Here is a 14050-nt window from a genome sequence, read left to right on the forward strand (position 1 = left end):
AGTGATGCACAAAATATTCTCCTTAAAGGAGAAGACGCTGCCACTGCAGAGGAGAGCTGTCACAAATGTATGGGAGGAAATAAGTAAGGGCACTGTAATGCAAATTTCCTAGTGATGCTCACCTATGTCTGCATGAAAAGAAGTAATTCCTGCATTAGTAGTCAAACATACAGGATACTGATATACACTTGGGTGCAGAACCCAACTTATATGTATTTATTTTTAAAGAACCATAAACACAAATAGAACAACATCCCACCCTGGACAGTGATTAAAAATGAAAACATGACAGGGAAAGGTCTCAAACTTATCATCAAGAAATTACAGAATATGGCAATACTTTAGTGTGTACAGTTAAGCAATAACTTAGAAGAAGCAAAGTAGAACTGAAAGGTGTACCTTATGGTGGACACACATCTAGGAATATATAAACATTTAAGTTTTGAGTCGGACAGCAACTGCATTGGGAAATCCGGCACAGTGTACAAGTGTTTATTATTGACAACTGTTGTAAACCACTCGTCTGTGGTGCAGAAGTGATCTGGCAGGAAAAAAAAGGTATGATGGTAGAGAGCCGTAAATATAATTCATCATAACTGTTCTGTTGTCAAACCAACACTGCCTAAACAGTACACAAAGCAAATATTCTCTCTCTCAATAAACAATGGACACAGAGATGCCAAACCTTGATTGCATTCTGAGTTTTTGACAATCAAAGTTCATTTAAGTTATTTACAGTATAAAATGAGATGGAGAAAAGGTGCGGAAAACATAATGTTACTCATCATGAAGAAAAGCTAGTGCTACCAATTGTTTAACACACAGCTGGAATGACAGCATTGACCAAACAGTGGTGCTAAATCAAGGTGCTGTACTATTCTCCACAAGTTCTGCACAAAATGAAGCAGGCAGCCCTTACCAACAGCACCAGGAATACTGCAGCATATGCTCTTTTTAACTGCAGTCTCAAAATTGCATGAAACATAGCATACATGAGGTGTGAGACCAGACACACACATAAGCTCATAAATAGTCACCCACAAGATGTTATACACCCTCAGGAACTTCAAACAGTGAACAAGTAGAACACATTTGCTATGCACACCACACTTAATGAAGCTGTGCTGTACGACTGATGAGACATCAGTTGTACAGCATGTTTTGATACACTCTAACTAGACCTTTAAGGGGTGATATCACCCACATTAAGAACCACTGATTTAAGCAAAAGTAATGCCCCTAAAGGGCCCATCTCAATACCGAAAGATTGTCAAATTCCAGTAATAACGGCCACACAGGTATAAAACGTACTCTACAAAGCTAAGAATACAGCATCCATAGGACCAAATGACAACATCCCAGGCTGTGTACTACATGAACTACAAAATGAACTGGCACCTCACCTAAGTGTCATGTTTAATCATGGCCTCATCTCAGGCTTCGTGCCCACTGAGTGGCACACAGCTACAGTTCTTCCACTCCACAAGGGGGGATCCACCTTGGATCCTGGGAACTACAGCAGCCATGGAACATATTATCATGGAACTTATAAACAAAGACATTGGCAACCTTCAAACACTGGACCCCATGCAGTTTAGGTTCGTGAAGGGCTGATCTTGTTGCCTGAACCTGATTGACTTCTTCGAATCAGTCTCCAGAGCCGTGGACTAGGGTAAGGTGGTCCACACAGCCTATCTGGAACTCGCTAAGGCCTTCAACATCATCCACCACTCTGGAATCATAGATAAACTTACTAAGCTGGGCATTAATCCCTATGTCACTCGATGGGTTGTCAACTGGCTTACTGACAAAACCCACACTGTAAAAGTAGCTAACTCCAAATCCAGCTCCAGACAAGTGACAAGTGGAGTACCTCAGGGTTCAGTCCTGGGACCATTCTTGTTTAGCATCTACTTCTCTGAAGTACAGGCCAACACTAAGGGACTCTGGCTAACAAAGTTTACAGATGACTGCAAACTGGGAGCCATTATTGAATCCCTAAATGATGTGGATATTCTACAAAAGTGCCTTAGAGAAACAGATGCTTGGTGCCATAGCCATGGGCTCAGGCTCAATGCCAAGCAATGTATAGTTATCCCCTTTGGGAAAAAACATGTACCCATGAATTATCACATAGGTGGAAGTACACTAAACACCGAAAGTGTGATAAGAGACTTAGGGACACAGGTGGACAGTGGTCTCACCTTCGATAACCACATCGCCACAACAGTCAGGAAATCCTTCTATGTGGTACACCTCATCACTAAGGGCTTTTTATCCAGAAAAAAGGAAGTCATTGTCACACTGTACTCATCCCACATTAGACCCATTGGTACGTACCTCTCAAGACATCTACAACAACTGGAAAGGCTACAGAAATACCTCACTAAAAGAATCATAGGCCTAAAGGAGATGCCCTATGCTGACCATCTAAAAAAACTCCACCTATACTCTGTCACATATCATCTACTCAGAGGCGATCTCTGCTTAACATTCAAGGCCATGTCAAACCCAGAGCTGTTGGACAGGCTACACTTAAAGAAATCCCAATCCCTCAGAGACACATGCTCTAGGGATCTAAACTTTGTCATCACAATGAACAAAACATGCTGGAATGATAGGTTCCTGACCCAGAGACTCCCCAGACTCTGGAAAAGACTAACCATACAGGTCAAGCAGAGCACCTCTTTGGCCCTCTTCAAAAGGAACCTTGATGACTGGATGTGAGATAGGAAATTCACGCCGGGGATCACGTCAGTCACCCTGCTAGACAGGAGTCCAGGGAAGTAAATACTATGGGAAGAAATAGCCAGGGAATTGCTATGGCTGGGCTTGTATAGGCCCTAGGGCTGATAGCCTAGTACCAACCTATGAACCTATATTTATGTTACTAGTGAAAAATAAAATATTTACTGTTACTATTTTGATACAGTAATGCATCACATTACTAGTTACTAGAAACTGTAATATATTAGAGTAACACATTACTTTTGTAACACATTACTCCCATCACAGGTCACTAGTGACAAATAAAGCAACCAGTGTTTCTGTGCAGAACCTAACTTTGGCCAAAAACAGTAATCTCCCAGTATCCAGTCTCAGAAGTAATAAGTCCAGAACTCTAGAGTCCACATCAGCTCTAGCCCCCCCCCAATATAGTACTGACCCAGTGACAACTCCAGAACATATGGCCTACGTCTGCCTGCTCCCCTGGACATTCCAGGGAAGTACCTGACTTACAATAGGCTCTTTCAGCCATACAGGCTGTTAAGTCAAAAACATGGGAATCACAGTTAACTTTTGAAGGCTATTAATCTGCATTGAAGGTATGACTGAGTTTCATTCTGAACAAATTTAATGACACTCCCAGTCAGAATGAGTTCAATCTTATCAATATACCTTGTTTGGAAAACAGTAAGATTTCAACTTCTGTGCATCCTACTTGAGGTTGCAATGGCTTGCTGGAGGGTGAAATACAGGATGTATAAAGCATATTGGTAGGGAGAATGGTAAAAAGGATTCCTTAATAGTACATACTTTAAAAAGTCAACAGAAAAAGTACATATGTTTCACATAAACTAGCAAAGGAAGATAATTAAGTTTACAATTTTTCATCTCTAAAAAAACTGTTCTATTCCATTTAATCTCTTACCAAACCAGGCGTTACACCTACCCTTACATGTGGATTGCTCCATATAGGAGCTCTCCTATTCCAAATATCTAGAATAGGTTGGAGATTACATAGCTTTTTAAAGGCTTTATTCACTTTGCTCAGGGAGTATCAACACAACATATGCTGAGAGATACAGAGTTCTCAGAAAACAAGCAACAGCTCTGTGCACTGAACTGTGCAGTAAATCAGCTTACATACTGGCCCATAAAGGAGAAGCGGAAATCCATTAAAAAGAAATATTCATGAGAAAGTGCTGCATCTGCCATTATGCAGATGTCCAGAAGATCCATCCTTCCACAACCTCTTGAAAGAAGGAAGACTTACTATCAGTATGCCTGATCACTTCCTGTCCCATATAACTTGAATCAGCAGACAATTAGTTTTCCTAAGCCATTTACACACAGCAGGTGAAGGGAGTTGTCCAAGTGTATAATACATTTTAGGACATAACACCATTTGAAGAGATGAGATCTTGCATCACTCCAAAACCTTTAATTTCTTCCATCAGTGAACATGGATGAACAGGAAGGTGACCCAAAGATGCTTTAAATTCAATCTAGCCATCTCTAAAGACTCAGGGCTTGACAACAAATCTAAATAGCTCAGTGGTCCTATAAACTTATGGTAAAGCTATAGAAGAGTAACATTAGTTGGGAACAGTTTATTCTGACTCTTATATACCTTCAAGCCTAAACAAGAATGAAATAAATGCAACAGGTTTAGTAAAATGGGGTATCTGATTTAGGGATTCCAGTTAACAAAAGGCAGTCATCTGTGATTAAATTTTTTTGTTACTGAAACCCATGAGATCCCAACGGTGCAGATTTCTACTGCTCCTAAGCAGCAGGTCCCATGTCTCAACGGCAAGGAGGAAAAGACAGGGGACAAGGTTTACCTAGATTAAAATCATGAAGAGATCATTTGGTCTGTTGGAATCCATGCAAAGAGGGAGTCATAAAGAGTCCGAACCCTTTTTGCAATGATGAGAATGAAAAGACAAATGTGTCCACTGAAGCCGAGTAGTCATCCTTGTGTATAGTGTCAGAATATTTTTAAAATCTACCAGAATAGCACAGCTGGTGGTTTATATTTCTTAGCAGCTTGCATTAGAGAAGTACTGCATGAATTTGATCATTACTAGATGAAAGTTTTACAAAACCTGTGCAGGGTGGATTAAGGTATGGAGGATCCTATTAAGCCTATTGGCTAAAACCTTACCATAAAGTTTTGTCTTTTCTTGGCTAATGAATAACTGTGACGTTTGACTCCCTCACAGGTAAAGGTAACTTCCCTTAGCCATTAATGGTACTGAAATAAGGTGGCACGTACAGGATATAACTGAGCCTGCAACAGTTTAGAAAGTCCTGGAGTGAGGGAAACTGCCAAGGCATATCCAACAATTAGAATGTCCACAGAAGTTCCTCACTAAAAGAATACAAAGCATAAGTAATATGTCCTATGCAGACCACCTCAAGGCCCTATCCCTGTATTCTGTCTCCAACAGACTGAGGAGAGATCTATGCCTGCCATACAAGGCATTGTCAGACCCCACTCTGATGGACCTCTTGTATATCCACAAAACAAACACCACCAGAATTTTCTAAAGACTTAAACCTTGCCTGTATTATCAATATGATGTGCTGGAGAGATAGGTATGTATCCCAGAGACTACCCCTTCTCTGGAACAGGCTCCCCATCCATGTGAAGCAGACTTCTTCCCTAACTCAATTCATATGTAGTTGGACAGCTGAATAGGGAACAGGAAATTCATCACTAGTTTGACTCCTATGTCTCAAATGGACACAGGCAACCTATAAATTGTTCATCTCCTAGGACTCTGCTTGTAAATGTAACCCCCCAAGCATCTGCTTAGACTTATCAAGGGTACCAGAACTTATCAGACATTTTGTTTGTGTGGCTAGGCTAAAAAAAACCCTTATTGCATTAGCCTAATAAACACCTATGAACCTATAAGGGGCCATAGGCCCCACCAATGTGGAACTTTGCAACACTGACAGCCAAGGAAAGGGCAAGTTTCTGAGTAAATATGGAAGTTCAAAGGAGTTTTGAAAAGGAATACTTGAACTGGGAAAGGCATACAAGGAGAAGTAGTAAAAGTTGGCAAATTCGTTGTTAGCAGTTTTTAGGACTGTAAAATTACACCTGCAGTATTTTTTAAATATCGATTCCAGATTTTTTTACTCTTCTTGGGTGGAGTCTACAGGCTACTAGATAATGGATTAAATATACAGTGATATTCTATTGGACAAAAAACATTCAAAAGGGTATTAATTTACAGATAACACCAAGTTCGATACTACATGGCAGCATATTAAGCTGCAGTGAAGCAAGGAATGAAAAAAAAATGCCACCATTTTTATGGTCCTTAAATGCATCTTTCTGTTTAGCATACTTAAAGATAAGAAAGATAAGGTGTGTGTGTGTGTGTGTGTGTGTGTGTGTGTGTGTGTGTGTGTGTGTGTGTGTGTGTGTGTGTGTGACTGAGAAACAGACTATATGAGTGATACAGACAGCAAAACCTTTCAACTTCCTTCATCGAGAATTATGGCAACATCAATGAAATAAGTAAAAGGACCTAAAATAAGGGGTAAACTTTCAAATATAACTCAAATTCACTTTAACAGAGCAAGAGGATTTCTATAAACATGTATGTTCAGCAGAATATGTATGAAACGTTAATGCCTGGCTTCCTTGACTGACAGTAAGCTTCAGTGAATTACCAGAAAATCAAACATTTTCGAGGGAAAAATTAAAATTGAGGAATGTTGAGAGTAGTGGGGGATTCCGATACCTTGCACTTAATGGATTCTTTTTTAATTCATTTGATGCCAGTGAAACATCTGATGTGTGCTTAGTCAAGAAAGCAGCTGTATGTGTTGGCCAAATGTGTGTGTGCGTGCATATGATTGTGCACATCTGTGCTTGTGTTTCTGTCTATAGCTGCGTCTGTGCCTCTGCATCTCTGTCTGAGTAACAGAGAGTGTGTGTGTGTGTGTGTGTTCTAAATGAGAAACAGAGTGTGTTTTGCATTTGTACTTTAACTTGTTTGCTCAAGAGCTCTGGACAAAACAACAGTAATGTGGTGACAGACTCAAAATCAGGGAAAGTTTTTAAATATTACACTAATTCACTTAAAACTTTAGTAAACAAGAGGTTTTGCACCAGAGTGCATTTTTTTTCTTCTGAACAAAAGGAAACATTAAGGCTGGGTTTATTGACTAACTGTACTCCTCTGAGATTAATAAAAATCAAACATGTTTTCAACAGACAAAACAAAAATGAGGCAAAATCAGGGACAATCTAAAACATTAGTGACAACTGAGAGGTAAATGAACCAGATATAGTAGTAAGTGTCCCTACAGCAAAACTCTTAAAATCAACAGCCAAACCTCAGCAACCAGCCAATGGATGAAAAAAAAGAACTTCATCAGAATAAGTAGGAAATGACTTCCCCAAATCTTTATAAATAATACATTGCAAACTCATTTGTGTCAATTAATTATGCTAATAACAACCTCAACCATTTGAATGGAAACCCACCAATATAAAAAAATAATTAAAAGCTTATATATAATAAGACTACTCTTTCTAAAAATTACATAAATTGCAACACTTTTTAATATAGTGCAAATAATTTATCACAAAAACATATTTAAACAATCAAAACACAGAAAATTATTTTTTATAATTTAGACTCAATTTCAACACTGGAGTAATGGATACAAAATCATGGAAGCCTGGTTTCTTATTTTCATGTAATCTAAGTTGCCATAATAGATCCAGATATTCTAATTTGGCTTCCATGCACTTCATTTAGGATCATGGGGCATTTTATGTAACAAGGGATGTGTATAGATTACATTATTGGGATTTGCTTTCTGGAGCCTTTCTCCCCAGGCCTCTGCTGAAAATTGGATTTGTTCCAAGTCGGACTTTCCCGGTTAACAAATGATAAATAATTAAAAAAAATAAATAAATAAAAAATATCATACTTAAGTTAGTAAATTATCTTCCTAAGTGTTCTCTCTGTTTTGTTCACTTGAAAAGCAAGGCATAAATCAGACTTGGCCAGATTCATTTCCTTTTTGTTCTGATGAAGTCCTTATTGATTTGTTAAAGGATGAAAGCACTCAAAGATTACAACTGTATTTTGAAAATAAAGTATATTTTCTTTCATCCTTGTGGGCTGGTTGCAGTTTGGTTGTGTACCATAGCTGTTTGATTTTAACAACTGAGAGGTATGTTGGATGGGAGGAGGTGCATTGCTTTGCACTCTATGCATTTTGTCATTCATTTGATCACAATGAGACATCTGAGATGTAGGCAGTCAAATTGGCTGTAAGTGCTAGGAGTGTGTGTGTGTGTGTGTGTGTGTGTGTGTGTATATATATATATATATATATATATATATATATATATCCATCTCTCTCTTGCTCTCTCTCTCTCTCTCTATATATATATATATATATATATATATATATATATATATGGGTCTACCTGAAAATACCGACACGCCAAAACACTGATGATGAAATAACAGACACAAAATAACCGACAAAAAAGAAAGTTCAAAAACACGAAACTTTACATGCCCGACAAACCAAAATCCCGACAATCAGCAAAACAAATACTTTTCCCAAAACACACAGGCAACACAAGCACACCAAAAACCTTACAAACCTACACTAAACCTTACATACACAACTATCTATGCACTTACCTTAACCCAAACCCTAACCCTAAGGTCCGTCACTATTGTACACTTACCTTACACGCACCCTAACCCTAACTCACTTAATCCACCCCTAACCCTTAACTTTGTCACTATCACACACCTACCTTACACGCACCCTAACCCTAACTCACTTAACCTGCCCCTAAACCTTAAGTCTGTCACTATCGCACACTTACCTGACCCACACCCTACCCTAACGTCCGTCACTATTGCACACTTACCTTAACATGTAGGCATTCTCAGCATCGGGATTCTCAACTGTCGGTCTTCTCCGTTGTTGATCTTCCGGTGTCAGTGTTCTCGTCGTCAGCATATATATATATATATATATATATATAGACACACACACACACGCATGCGAGTCTGTGCTTCTGCATGTGTATCTGAGTTTCTGCAAATGTGTGAGACAATCTTTCTGCCTATGCATCTGTTAGTCTGAATGTATTAAACTAGTGCTTCTGCATGTGTATCTGAGTTTCTGCAAATGTGTGAGACAATCTTTCTGCCTATGCATCTGTTAGTCTGAATGTATTAAACTAGTGGTGTGTGTGCCTAGACAAATACATAATTCGTGTGTGTGTAGATACACGCAGACACACACACACACACATATATATATATATATATATATATATATATATATATATATATATAGATATCGGTTTCACTTCATAATCTCAAATTACTTAAATCCCAAATTTCAGTAACCTGAGACTATAAAGTCGAACCATTCACAATACCGAAACTCACAATCACGAATCACACAATTGTAAACATACATAAACCATACACCACATAACACACAAATCACGCAACCCTACACTACATATAAGTAGGGGGGCAATCGCCCCCACTTATATATAACCAACTCCGAGATCGCACATAACATAAAAATAAATAAATAAATAAAACTCACACAATGGCATCCTCTACTCACTCACAGACAAATACACATCACACATACACAAACACCAGAAAATCCAACACTCACACTTACATCTCCCTACCCTTACCCACACACACAACATACAAAAACACACACAAAAACTCACTCACCTGCAATTTCAGGCAATATAACACCACACACAAGTACCAGAAATGCATAAGCACAGATTTGAGATATTCAAATTCGCTCTTATGCACTTTCGGCATTCTGATTTTCAGCTTCATGGTCTCGGGTTACTGAAATTCAGGATTTCAGTAATTCGAGATTATGAAGTGTAACTGTATATATATATATATATATATATATATATATATATATATATATATATATATATATATATACACACACACACACACATATATATATATATATATATATATATATATATATATATATATATATAGATATATTTCAAATGTAAAATATGTCATCCAACAACTGTATATCCCAGAGTAACTATAAAACATTAGCTGGAGGAACTGTTTTACACCAAAATATTTAAAAATGCGTATGCTAATAATAAAGCAAATACAAACTAATTCAACAGACACTACATTTTTTAAGGGCAAAAATAACCTCCAGGGTAGGCATTACAGGAGAAATAATGCACCTTACATTGGTGGTGTGGCCCTTACCTGTTAGACTGCATAACATCCCTGGCTAGTCCAGTATTGCTCCAATAACCCCCTTGCTGTCAGGCATTATTGCCCCTAAAAAATGTACTGCTGAATTACTTTGTCAGGCGTTATTGTTTGCTTATTATGTTGTACACTAAAAATAACGATTCTGAATATTTTCTAAGAATGAACATAACATTTTACACCATTTTAAAGGCAGAAGTGCAAAGTCATCTGCTTTTTTGCACAATCTCACTGCTGTTGCAGCTATTGAGCTATCCACAAACAGAAGTTGTCTTATAATCCAGATGATTTATAAAACAGAAAAGCCAGCAGTGTGAAACCTGGATACATTTTAAATATCATCATCCCTGATTTTCCTTATACGGTATGAGCAGAAACTTTTACATAATGCTCATCATCTGTACTTCTCAGATTTAGTCCCACAGTCCCACTCACCATACAGTGCAATCCCACTCACCGTCAGTAGGGTGAGCAGTGCCATCATTGCAGCCAGCATCACGTACAAGTTCTGCGTTAAACCTCCTGCCCAAAGAGGACCCAGGATTGTTGCAATGCCACCAACAGAGCGCCGCAGTCCTTGGCTAAAACCTGTTAATAAAAACAGCATATACATATATATATTTATATATCACCAAAAATGTACTTTTCACCACTGTTTAGAACAGCCATACAATAATGCCTGATAACAAAATGATGTTTATTAGGTGTAAGCCTATGGATTATGGCCATGTCACAAAATATCGAGGAATGCCAGTGAGAAGTGCAAAGTTACATATTCTTCTGTCATATCTTATAAATGTATTAAGGAAAATAATAATTTTTAACAAATTGCTTAGTTTTTTTCTGCAGCTCATCTTAGTTATAAGGAAACTTTTAACAAGCAAATCAGTATAGTTCTTTTCATGTCCACTGAAAAATATTATTTATATTTTATTTTCTAGTTAATCACATTTGGTCCTGATGTTATAGGTGTCAAAGTTTCATTCATTTTTCATGTAACAGAACATATTTAGCAGAGCTCTATGGAAAATTAAAAGAAATATTTAGTTGAAAAGGATATGCAAAATTCATTACTCATTTTTAAGAAAGTAGGTTGCAGTGGTATGGAAAAACTTTAAGCCTTGACCTGATACAAAGGCTGTTACAGAAAAGGCAGTAAAATGATTCAAGGCTAATGACAGTATGACCAGCAATAAATGCAGATATGATTTTTATAAAAGTTTATTCTTTTATTATATGTCAAATACTCACTTTATCCTATGCAAAGCTGTGAGGAAGCCACAACCTGTCTTAGGATTCAGTGAGCATAGGACAAAAAAAATAATCCTGACCAGGATGTGTGTATGTGTGCACACGCATGTGTGAGCACTTACACACACACACACACACACACACACACACACACACACACACACACACACACACACACACACCCTTTAGATGATCAACAATTCACCTATTTGCATATCTTTGTGATGCTGGCAAAAATTAGATCATTTGATAAACAACTTGGACACACAAAGGATAAGCAAACTCTGCAAAGACAACTTTGCTTGGAAATTAACCAGAGAACCATTTGCTGTGAGACAAGAGTGATAGCTGCTGCATTACTCTGCTGCCAAAAGAAAAAAAATTGAGAAAAGATAACGAAAAATATACCAAAGAACCACGAGATAAAATCCTAACAATACTATGTGTTTTACAATCTATGTAAGCAAGAAATGCATACAGGGTAAACTAAACTGAAACCACCTGATAAGTAAACTAAACTGAAACCACCTGATAAGTAAACTAAACTGAAATCACCTGATAAGTAAACTAAACTGAAATCACCTGATAAGTAAACTAAACTGAAACCACCTGATAAGTATACTAAACTGAAATCACCTGATAAGTATACTAAACTGAAATCACCTGATAAGTAAACTAAACTGAAACCACCTGATAAGTAAACACAAACTGAAACCACCTGATAAGTATAACTGAAATCACCTGATAATGATAAGTATACTAAAAACCTGATAAGTATACTAAACTGAAATTACCTGATAAGTATACTAAACTGAAATCACCTGATAAGTAAACTAAACTGAAACCACCTGATAAGTATACTAAACTGAAACCACCTGATAAGGACTTTTAAAGAGCTTGTTTTTGCAGGTCTCTTAGAGGATCTTTATACATATCAAGACATCTGCAGTTGGAGAGATTCTTAAGATGGTTCATTAAGCAATGATTTCAGAAAAACATAGTATGACACACACCTCTCAATTGTCCAGATGTTTGCCTCATATTTTGGTCTGTTTCTCATAAAACTATGGTTTTCTGTCAAATCACTGAAAATCAAGACAGTATATAATGGCAGATATTTGAATTTCAGACTTGATGTCCTTCAGAAAATTCATAATAATGCGAAACCTGTCATTCCATCAACTTTCCAATCTTGTCAGAACAATATTTAAAAAACGTCCCTATTTTATGGTAATCTGTACACCCATTATGTGTGCCTCTGTTCAGATTTCTTGCTCTAAGAGGTTGAAAGGTATGGTATGACAGAATTTCTCTTGTTTGAGGAAATTAAGTTTTTATCCATTGGAGTATTCTTTTGAAATTATGATTTCCCATACAACTTCTTACACAAGAAATCTGGACAAAACTTAAAATAATGGGGAGACAAAGGCCCAAAAACAGGGACAGATCTTAAATACTGCATTTATAAAAAACAGAAAGTTGCTAGAATAACAGGTGTTGTGTTAGCATATATTTTCTGCAGGATGTGAGGTTTAAAACTCAAACATATGTCAATTTAGTGACTTCAATCCTCAGCAATTTGCTAGAAAATCACAAATTTTATGAGGAACACACCTAAAATATGAATTAAAAATCTAGACATTTTGTGAAAACACTGGACAGCTGAGAGGTGTGCTCATTCTATAACTAACAAAAAAAAGTGTAAAGCCAAGAAAAACAACTTTAATAAAATATCCAGATACAATTCAGTAAGAACGTCATCAGACTGACTAAACACAAAAAACATATCTTAAATAACACAATCAACTGAATCACATGATTCATTAATTACAATAAGCTAATTACCTAATGCTTTAACCCTTTCCTGTTCAAATACTCTACAAATTCTTCCTTATTATTCATCTTCTTCTTTCGGCTTTTTCCCAGTTAGTGGTAGCCACAGCAGATCATCTGTCCGCTCATGATTGGCAGTGGAGTTTTTACAGTGTCGAGTTGCCAGCCTGACGCCCAACCTTCCACAGAAGGCACACATATGCACACACTCACACCTAGGGCCAATTTAGAGTGTCCAATCCTCCTACAGCATGTCTTTGGGGTGTGGGAGGAAACCGGAGCACCCAGAGGAAACCCACGTGACCACAGGGAGGACATGCAGACTCCACACAGAAGGCATCCCAGCTGAGGAGTGAACTGGAGAACCTCTTGCTGTGAGGCGGCAATGCTAACTGCTGCACCACCGTGGCCGCCCTTTCTTATTATTCATATGCATTCATATTATTATTCATTTGCCACTTATATTCCATCCACCCCAGTTCATCCTCCGCATTTAATTTTAAATCATACATTTCAATCTGATCTAAAACTACAAACTTTGCATCTGCCTTACATTTACTCATTTTGAAGTGCTTGCTTAAAGCATCATTATCGTTTTGGGTGGTAATGGCATACTTATGTTCATAAATCCTCTTGTATAATTCCCTTGTTGTCCACCATATATAAAAAGAGTCACAGGACATACACTTAGCTAAATATATAACAAATTTTGATCATCACATATGACATAACAATCGTAAATTAATATAAATGAAAAAAATAAGTTATGTACTCACCATTTGTGTTGTCCATTTTCTTTCTTCCTCAGCTGAGAGGTTTGGATCTGACTCAGCACTTGCTAAAGCTCGTGGCAACCGACAACTCTCAAGCTCCTCCCTTACCCATAATGCACCAATCCCAAGTACCTCAGATCTTGTTTGCTTATTTTACTAGAAAGGAAATATTTGCAA

At 37.4% G+C, this 14050-nt stretch overlaps 1 protein-coding gene across 2 annotated transcripts in view; it reads right to left on the minus strand.

Moving 5' to 3' along the window:
- LOC122801105 (major facilitator superfamily domain-containing protein 8-like) overlaps positions 1 to 14050 on the minus strand; it is a 1359614-nt gene that overhangs the window by 187831 nt on the left and 1157733 nt on the right. For both annotated transcript variants that reach the window (XM_044070628.1, XM_044070627.1), the window contains one exon: positions 10474 to 10604. In XM_044070628.1, the coding sequence (XP_043926563.1) occupies positions 10474 to 10604 (131 nt within the window). The remainder of the gene's footprint in view (positions 1 to 10473; positions 10605 to 14050) is intronic.

This window comes from Protopterus annectens, chromosome 4.part1 (genome assembly GCF_019279795.1).
Source record: "Protopterus annectens isolate FY-2018-M chromosome 4.part1, PAN1.0, whole genome shotgun sequence".
NCBI lineage: Eukaryota > Metazoa > Chordata > Ceratodontiformes > Protopteridae > Protopterus > Protopterus annectens.